This window comes from Petaurus breviceps, unplaced genomic scaffold, assembly GCF_028583685.1.
Source record: "Petaurus breviceps papuanus isolate PSGF00001 unplaced genomic scaffold, PetGlider_PUasm1.0 37, whole genome shotgun sequence".
NCBI lineage: Eukaryota > Metazoa > Chordata > Mammalia > Diprotodontia > Petauridae > Petaurus > Petaurus breviceps.
The window spans coordinates 57,579,292-57,589,950 of NW_027186296.1; the positions used below are offsets into that span (position 1 = coordinate 57,579,292).

Genomic DNA, 10,659 nt, shown 5'->3' on the forward strand with positions numbered 1-10,659 from the left:
CAACTGACCTTGGACAAGTCACCTAACATCTTCAATTTCTTTGTAAAGTGGACTAGATTATAAGGCTTATTCCAGATCTAAATCTTATGACTGTAGAATCAAAGAATTATAATTAACGTCACATTGCCACAGGAATCTGTTCTTGATCTTAATATGTTCAACATTTTCGTCAATGATCAAAGCACATAGTTGTTTATCAAATGTGAAGATGACAGAAAGTTTGAAAGCATAGAAAAACCAGAATCTAGATCTCAAAATACAGAAATAGGTTAGAGACAATGAACCAAATCTAATAAGATGAAATTTAATACTTATAAATAAAAATTCTACTTTTGAATAAGAAGAGTCATCACCCCAAGGAGTTGGGGAGGAGAGAAAAGAACTAGTTAGATTATAGTTTAGGTGAAAAAAAAAGATGGGTGTTTTTGTAGATTGCAAGTTCAATGAATCAACAATATGATGAGTCAGACAAAAAAAGCTAATGCTAATGTTAGCTGAAGTAATGTAATCATAGACTCTATAATGATGGAGGTTGGACCTGTTAGTTGGATCACATATGGATTATTGTGTTCAGTTTTGAGAATAATATTTTAGAAGGGGCATTGACAAGCTGAGATATACTTAGAGGAGAGTGACCAGATGGTAAAGGGACTTGAAACTATGCCATATAGAAGGAACCGGGTAGTGTTAGCCCAGATAAGAGGTATCTTATTGGGTTGGAGGTGGGGATATAAGATTTGTTTTCAAATATCTAAAGAGCTTTTGAGTTTTACTTAACACCAGAAGGTAAATGTAGGAGTAGTGAGTTGCTGAGATGTATCTTTTGGCTCAAGGTAAGGAAAATCCTCAGAATTAGAAGGGCTGAACTCACCATCTACAGAGGTCTTCAAGTAGAAGCTGGATGATCATTTTTTATGTAATCTCATTGAAGGGATTCCCATTCATGTAAAGGGTAGATTCTAAGATCATTTCCAAGTGTGAGAGTCTGTAATTCTATATTTTAGCATAATTCAAACAATTTGAGAGCCTACTACATTCAAAGTAGTGTGGCTGAGGGTGGATGCTGAGGGAGACAAAAAGATAAATAAAAAGATCCTAGCTACCTTCTTCTATTTAATATTCTCTCCTTTCTGTGTATTCACAGCACTGGAGAATTGGAAGAGGATTTCTATATACAGTGCAATGGATCAGTCAGAGTCTGAGTGATCAGATTAAAAAAAAAATACTACACACTCCATCATCCACAGGGAAATGTAACCTACAAGGAGGTAAAAGCATATCACAAGGAGGCTTAAATGAGGTCTTAGAAAAAAATTTTCATCCACTGAGTCATCCTTACATACTCTTCACCAAAAGGGCCACAGCTAACTATCAGGTCAGTCTACTTAGGAGCAAAATTAACTCAAACTGCCCTTGTTTGTACCCCCAAAATCTTGGCTCAAAATAAACCGAGGAAGAGGTGCAGAGTGGGGGGGGGGGTTAACTCAAGTTAGCCCAGGTTCTGGTCCACACCATCGGAAAGGAAAAACATGTTCACTATAACGTATCTAATATTGGATCACTTAGTCTATGCTTTGAGACTTCCAATAAAGAAAAATGTAAAATCTCAAGGTAGCCCATTCTATTTTTGGACAGCCCAGTTCGTGTTTCCTGACATCAAGCCTAACTTTCTATTAAGATTATTTGACATCATTGGAGATAAGGAGAGAATTCAAGGATAAGGACACTGTATATGTGTCTTGTAATTATGTGGTGAAAAGAAGAAAAAGAAAATGAGTAGTCAGAAACATAGGAGAATCAAGAAAGTTCTTTAAGAAAGATGAACTTTAGAAAAAGAGTAGAAATAGTAAGTCATTATAAAGTATTCAGAAAATTTAAACAAAAGAAAAAAGCTAAGAGATAAGATATGCTACTTTGATAAACTATGTAACAATTATAGCTATGACTCGATCGGTCTAACTAGCACATTAAGATAAAATTTCATGACCAAATTCACAATTAGGAGAGTTCAGACATTTCAGAACAGGTGTTCTTTCCTCGAGGAAAGGCAATATATACCAAGAAAAACGGATTACTTTTTTCTCTCTTAGTCTAATCTCTTGTTTTGTCATGTGGGTTTTTGTCCTATGACTGTATTATATATGATATATATGTGTGTGCATCTCTTCATGCCCATGTGTGCAAGTGTGCACACACACACACACACACATATATATATATATAGTCCTATCACCTATAAATATCTCACATTTAAAAAGAATGAAGAATTTATCATGTGCATTGCACTATACTGGAAAAAAATGAAGTGTACAAAGGAAGAACAGTATAAGTTTCTATCCTCAAGAAATTTACAATTTAGCAAGGCAAAAGTGCATCATGTAATGAGTAGTGAGATAAAATTTCCTGGGTGATTTCTGGAAATCACCTTATTATTATAGATATAATGGAAAATGTTTACATATTGTACATGATACTAGAGTAAATGTTACGTGAATATTACACAGTAGAATATTCTAACCTTCAAAATGAGGGAGGAAGAGTCCCAGCAGGATACTTAATTATCATTTTGAACATGTATGGAAGGCTAGAAGCTCTCTGACAAAACTAATATTGAAGTGATATTTTTTCCTCTTCATTAAAAATTAAGGGGAAAAAGGATAACTCAGGCAATATAAAATTTAAAAAAAGTTTTCAAAAATTCTGGAAAACTAAACATTATATGAATTGGAAGCTAAAATTTAAGAGATCAGGTTACTGAGTGACAAACAAGATACCTTTGTAAAGGATGAGTACTACTATCAAAATAATCTAATATTCTGTGCCAGCATAGTAGGCCTAGAAGAATGAGAAAGCAATTGATAACCTATTGTAAAGCTTGCAATTTTTGTCCTAACCAGTGTTATCAATAAATGATAAAACATATTAAAGGACTACACACAATGATCAAGGGATCAACATCAGGATCTTGTGTTATAGCCAAGAGTACTGTTCCCCTTCTACAGCATTCAATGATAACAATATAAGTTTATATCAATCCAAATAGAAAGGAGGAGTAGGTAGCTAGGACTTTGAAAAATCTTTTTTGAGTGATTTTGGTAAATGTGAGAAGAGAAGCAGAAAGAATTAGGGTCAATAAGGACAAATTCTGGTTAAGTTTTCTCAGCTAGAAAAACATGTAAATGAAAAATTTTAAGGGACTAGTCATGTACAAATATGGCATAAATAGAAGATGGATAAGTAAGATGAACTGTAATCCATCTCCCTAATAGTCTCCCCATTTCCAAAAGCCCCTATTTTCATTTCTTTCAAAGCCAAAAAAAATTTCATTTTAAGGAACTCTATCTGAGGTCTATATATGTTCCTTCATAACAAAGTTGTGGATTTATCAGCTTTTGCTGAACCCTTGCTCCTTCTTAGAAGAAAGGTCCCATGTCTTAGACACTAAAGCTTACCAGAGCATTACTGTCACAAATATATGGCTTTCCTCAAAGTCATAGAATCTGAAGAACACCAGAAGTGGCAAGAGGCTAGATATCAGCAGGAGCCAGAACCTTTTGGCATTGAGAAGTCATGATTGACAGAATTCCAATGAAAAAGGTTCAGTTAGAAATTTGGGTCAAGGCTCAGAAGATCTTGCAAAGTTAACCAGCTTTCTCAACATATCAAAAAAAAAAAACTGCAATGAGTTCTTTTCACATCACATCACAATACAACACAACACAGAGCCCAACCAGAGGTTATGCCCAGTACTGTTTATTACCAAGAATACTAAATCATAACTTTCCAAGAGTATTAAAACTAGTTCTAAGATTTCCTATATATTTGCAATTTCTGTTTCTAAAAAAACAAACAAATGAATAGAGCTGTACATAGATACAATAGTGTCTCTTCGCCCCCCGCTTTTCCTGTAAATAGTTTCCCCGTCTTTGAGGTATTAGTCAGGGAGGCATAGATTATTTCTTTATTTGTTTCTGAACTTTCTGAAGACTATGTTAGTTTATTTTGTTTTTCCTTCAGAGAGACATAAAGCATTGGGAAAACCCTTAGAGGGGTCAAGATTTACTTTTATATTATATAGAGGGCACATCTTAGGTGTTCATTCAATATGTGAATAACTGAGTTCCTGCAAAGATGTGCAAACTCAGCTGTATTTTATTCTAGGGTATTTATAGCTGTGAAAACCCAAAGGGACAAAGCAAAACAATTATATGTATAATATTTAAGTATATATATGTTTAACATTATGCACAAGGTGTATTAATACACACACACATACACATATACTCACCCCATGATCTTCTGGGCAACTGATTATTTCAAGGAAGTACTGATTTTTTTTACTTGAGATTATTCTTATAATCTCATATTTAACTGTCAACAATAACATTGTTAAATTTTATAATCCATACTTCTTCACATGTGAACTAATTTTATTGTTTCCTGAAACTCAATGAGAGAGAAGAACCAAGTAGAACTTACCCCATATTAAAATGATGTAGCGCAGTGGTATGAAGTACAATGTAATGGTGGCAGCTGCCAGTGCTAAACAGGCCAGTCCAGAGAGGAATGGAACTGTCCAGTTAAATGTGCTGGAGAAAAATGAAGATCTTAATAAAGATGTTTCTGAAATATTTAGTATCACATTACATTAATGTTAGAATATCCATCTATCAAGTATCTATTAATTGCTTACTTTATGCTAGGCTCTGTCTATTTGACAACCATACAAACTTGAAATTTCCTTTCAAGCAACTGAAAGAGATGCATTTCTGAAAAGCCAAGGGGACACTTAGAAAGATGACTGTCAGAATACTAGTAGTTTTTCATTTATGGAACCGCCCATTCATAAGGGCATGCTTTGACCATAATGTTAATTATCCTAGAAAAAATTGCCATCTGCTCCTAGTAAGCCTTAACACTAGGATGGAATGCACTGTCTTTGAAGGTTTAGGGATAGGTCTGCCTTGACACTGGGGCTTAGAAAAGATTTATTTCCTGCAATCTCTTCTGGTTAATTATTTCTTTTTCTATTTTAGTTATCTATTTTTGGCAATAATCCTGAGGAATAAATATATTCATATGATCATTAAACATTCTATATCAAATACCTTTCATTTTTAGATCTCCAAATATTTACTCACAAGAAAGACCTAAAAACATTAGTTCGGAGTGAGAGCATTTGGCTGAATACTATTCCATCCTCAATACATATCCCCAATAGAATAAATAGCTTTATAACCTTCACAGGTATATGACTGAGACATGGTACTTTCCATTGACTAGATGTCCTTCAACAATTATAATGGATAGAAGCAGAATAGTTGGTTATAGAGAAAGGCAGCACAAGAGCCTGAATGGATCAAAGAATATTTCTTACCATTTCTGGCAAAACAATTCAAAGTACATATTTGTAGAATGAACCATATATGGCATCATTATTTTTCTGCTTATCCAGGCACAGAAAACTAGTATGATTTCCTCTTTCCTAACTGAATTCCCATATCTATTTTCAGTCACCACAGCACTATGGTCCTGAAAATTCTTCCTCAAAATCTCCCATGTTGATTCTCTTTTCCTTCTATTCCCAGTTTACCATTTTACTTCTGTCCCTCATACTTGCCTTAAAGAAATCTCTGCCTTCCTTACCACTAATTTCTCTTTATACAATTCTTACAGATAGATCTTTCTAAAAAAGACTTTAATAATGACAATGAGAATGAGAATATTTATACACAATCACTTTAGAGTTTGCAAAATGCTTTACATGGGAGTTCATTAGAACCTCAAAATAACCCTGTGGGGGCACACTTTATTACATCTGAGAAAACTGAAACTCAGGAAGATCATGTAATTTTCTTGGGGTCACAGAGGCAACAAGTATCAGATGAAGGACCGGAATCCTTATTCTTTCTCTAGCACTCTAAACTCTATGGCATATTCATTTAAGTTAATCCTTTACTTAAAAGCCCGAGCAAGTTGCTTAACCTCTCCCTGCCTCAGTTTCCTCAGCTGTAAAATGGGGATAATAATAATATCTAGTTCCCAGTTGGTGTGAGGATAAAACAAAATTTTTGTAAAGTGCTTTGCAAAACTTAAAGTGCTGTATAAATATTATTATTGTTAGCATTATTATTGTCATGAGATATTCTTCACTGCCAATAGTATGAAGCTTAAATTCCTTAGCCTAAAATTCAATATTGTCTGTTCTATGTTTCTGAACTGCCTTTCAAAACTCATCTTCCACTATTCTAGAATAGAAATTCACTGTCCCAGATTTGTCTATTCACTACCCATACGTATATCTTGCATGTACTGATAGAATCTCTGTGTAAATTTTGTCTATCTGAAACACTATGGAGTTCCATCCATGCCTCTCAAATTCCTACTTATTTTGAAGGCCTTAGCTCAAGTCATGCCTGCTTCACCACTCCATCCTTGACCACCCTTATTGTCAATCATCACTTTCTTTGTTGTATTCTGGTAGCACTTGTCTGTCCCAATATTTTTTACTCTTGTTTGTCTTAAATCAGTACTATTTATATATAGATATACATACATGTATGTGTATGTAAGGTCAGTCTTTGCATCCCAATTAAAAGTCAGAGACTGTGTCTTTGACTTTCTGTATTCCCCATCTAGGCTAGCAGTACACTTTACTATGATAAGACAGAATTTAGAAATAACTCTGGTTTTGCATTCAAAGACTGGGGTTCAGGTTCTAACTCTAGCTTCTGATACGTGGCAATGAAGTGGTACAGAGGACCAAGTGTTGGAAGCAGAGTTTGAATTCACATCTTCACGTTTCCAAACTCAATAACTTGAGCACTGTACAACCTTACTCATATACCAGAAATTATAGCCAGATATTAGAGATACAAGGGAAAAATGAAATATTCTCTATCCTGAAAGAGCTTATAATTCATTATTATTTATTGAACACCTATTGATAAAGATAAGCATTCAAATATATATATTGCTTTAAAGTTCACAAAATCATGAGCTGTTTGACCCTGGGTAAATCACTTAATCTTTATCTACCTCAGTTTCCTCAATTGTAAAATGGAGATAATAATAGCACCTACCTCACAGGAGTATTGTAAGGATCAAATGATATAAAACATGTAAAGTACTCCGGACACCTTAAATGTCATATAAATGCTAGTTAGTATGTACTAGATGTTTAAAAATTACTTGTTGATTGAGATATATAATACAATTAAAATATTAGGGATGAAATGAAAATCCAACACATAAATTGGTGTCATGACTATAATGTCATAACAAGAAGAGTCTAAAGTATCTCTGATATTATATATAACTAGAAGAATATGCTTATAAAAAAGCTTTTATACTCCAAAGATTTTGCTTAAATCAGTCCATCCATCAATTGCAGAAAAGATGGGCGAAACTTTCCCTGGTTCATGAACACCAAATTACAATGGAATTCCAATGGAGTTACACATGACATCCTACTTTAATGCCCAAAGACTCTTTAAGGTCATTATTATCAAAATGAATAGCAAACAAATTAATAGTAGCAGAGCTTTAGAAGCCTTCCTGTATTGCAGCTGGTCAGAACAGTACCCTGTTCATGGACTGGAATATGTGTCTCAGACATTGCCACCACAGCTGCACAGGCAGGGTAGAACCTCAAAGCCCTTGTAAATTTTTGTGAAATCATTCTTCTGTATTCCTCTTAAAAAGTCTTTCCTCTGTTTTCTTTAATCATTCAATGGACATATTTGTTCATGGAAGCTTTTAAAGTAATTAGAGCCTCTTAGCCACCTACATGATGGTACTCCTTCTATACCATCACTACTTTATTGTTTTACCTACTACTAGTGCTTCTGTGAAGTAAAATATTTCTGAGGCTAATTACAATGTATATTAGCCAGTATTGCGTTTGTCCCTAACAAAAGATGCAGAAGATAATTCATGATGTATTTGAGGTGAAATCCTACTTTTCTTAGAACTTTTCCCTTCTTTTAAGTCATAATCAGATGAATAGTGTATGATTCAATAGGGATAGACTAAATTAAAATAAAATTTACCTTCAATCCCCAAAAGGTACTCATTATAGTAATAGAAAATTGAGGCTATTTATATACATTTATCTGAAAAAGATAATTACAAAGAAATAGAAAATATATTCAAAATTTGAATCTTTTGCTACAGGTTAAGAATAACAATAAGAGTTACAAATTAAACATAGTATTTTATGGTTTATAAGTAATTTTCTAACTGCAATCCTATAAGGTTTTTTATTTCAACTATTAGCATCTTTATTTTATTGACAAAGATGATGAATTTCATTGAGAGTTCCCCAGGCTAGAGAGTTGGTAAGAGTCAGAGCCAGAATTCAGGCCCATAACCTCTGGCTCCAAATTCAACAGTTCTTCCATTCTATCACCTTTTCTTTTAGGGAGAAAATTCCCTTGGACCTGCAGATTTATTATTTATTCATTTATTTTTGTCTCTCTCTTTTTTTGGGGGGGGGAGGAAGGCAGGGCAATTCGGGTTAAGTGACTTGCTCAAGGTCACACATCTAGTAAGTGTTAAGTGTCTAAGGTTGGATTTGAACTCAGATCCTCCTGATACCAGGGCTGATGCTCTATTCATTGTGCTACCTAGCTGCCCCAAAGGACCTGCAGATTTAAAGAGTAGCCTGGGGCACTGGAAAGCTAAATTATTATCAAAAGCAAGAGACTTAAACCTAAGTTTTCTTGATTCCAAGGCTAATTCTCTGTTCACTACACCATGCTATCTCTAGGCTACTTTGACTTCCGAGTTAAAAAATATTTACCAAATTATGTGGACTCTAATATACAAAATGATAACTACTACTTTTCATTTTCATATTTTATATTTTCATTTATCAAGTAGTTTCTTCAAGTAGGATGTATGTTGTGGCCATTGGTTTTTCTCTGTCAAAATCAATAACACATTCATATGTATTCATAACAGAGACCAGAGCTATGGCTACTATTTAGTAGCAAGCACTAACACTACACATCATGAAGAAGAGTGTGGCTGATGTAGCTTTGTTTTTGAAAAAGAAGCAGACATTTGCCATTAAGAGAAAGAAATCCCTCTTATTCAGTCAACAAGAGTTTATTAAGTGCTTATGGTGTGCCATATATTTTGCTAGGAACTGGGAATACAAATACAGTCTGTTCAAGTGAAGATTAGATTAGGCATGGTGTTCAGAGTAGGAAAAAATAATCAGGAACTACAGAATCAGAAGCAAAATAACATTTCTACTTACTCCTCTAACTGAGTCAAACTCAAATAGAAACAAATCCATACAGGCTGCATACTGATTTTAAAAAAAACCCACAAGTTAACATTATCTATGTTGTACTGTATTTTTATTTATTTTGATAAACATTTTCCAATTAACATTTTAATCTACTTGAGAGTTTTTCAGGGCAGATATTTTACAGGCCTATTGCCCCATGAAACAAGTTTGACATCTGTGCTCCAACTCAGAACATTTAGTAAAAAACAAACAAAGAAACAAAAACCAAGCAAATTTGCTTCCTATATCACTTCTAAGTGAGTCAAGACATTGTGAAGAATGCATACTTCTAGTCATGGACCATCCAAAGTCAAATAGGACTTACAAAAAAAGTTTCTCTTACATTAGCTGAATATTTTCTGCAGCATATTTGCATCACATTATCTTGGGCCTTAACTATTTGAACAGGTTATTTCACAACACTTACTTTTTAATACGTTCTCCAAAAGATGCTATTTCCTCCAAGACATTTTGAACAGTAGTAATAATATCTTGGACCATATAGATTCTTTCAATTAAACCTTTTTTCTCAGATTCCTAAGAGAGAAAAAAATATTTTATACATTATTCCACTTCTTATGATTATGATAGAGTAAGATAAATCAGAAGAGGATTTTTAAAAATGAAATATATAGATGCACACACATAGAAATATATGAATATAGGCATACATATATATGCTGATATAGCTATATAATATACTATATATGTTTTTCTATGTAACTTAATGAAGCTGCGTCACTTTGAGATTATCACCTCTACCTTTCTCTTTTCTTTTTATATTCTAAGTCAAATCTCACTGCCAATCAATAGGATTAATTAATATAAGGCCATTCCAGTATAAAAAATTTGGTCAAATGTTAGGGAAGTATAGAAAAGATCCTAATGGGAAATTATAGTTTACTAGCTAATCTTTTCTGTTCACTAAGTTAATTCATTTAATGTTCTTTAATGTCAATGGCTACACGAGGTAGACAAACAACAACTAGGATATTTCAAGTAGTTTCAAAATAAAAAGTAAAAACAATGTGGAGTTCCTCCTCAGTATATGTCATAAATAAAGCTGACAGGGATCTTAGAGGCCATCTTGGCCAAACTTCTTATTTTGCATAGAAAGACAGGGAGAGGGGGGCAGAGCCAAGATGGCAACATAGAAGCAAGAAAACTCTGTGAGCTCCCCCCATAACCACATGAAATACCTATAAAATATGACTCTAAACAAACTTTAGAGCTATAGAACCCACAAAGTGAAAGAGAGAAACAAATCTCCCTGGGCAGCTAAGTGGCGCAGTGAATAGAACACCAGTCCTGGAGTCAGGAGGACCTGAGTTCAAATCCAGCCTCAGACATTTAACACAAAA

At 33.9% G+C, this 10,659-nt stretch overlaps 1 protein-coding gene across 3 annotated transcripts in view; it reads right to left on the minus strand.

Annotated features, from left to right (window-relative positions):
* The window catches only part of MCTP2 (multiple C2 and transmembrane domain containing 2), a 268,641-nt gene that overhangs the window by 6,595 nt on the left and 251,387 nt on the right, over window positions 1–10,659 (minus strand). For all 3 annotated transcript variants that reach the window (XM_069098511.1, XM_069098512.1, XM_069098510.1), the window contains 2 exons: window positions 9,726–9,835; window positions 4,480–4,589 (listed from right to left, as the gene is read on the minus strand). In XM_069098511.1, coding sequence (XP_068954612.1) covers window positions 4,480–4,589; window positions 9,726–9,835 — 220 coding nt within the window. The remainder of the gene's footprint in view (window positions 1–4,479; window positions 4,590–9,725; window positions 9,836–10,659) is intronic.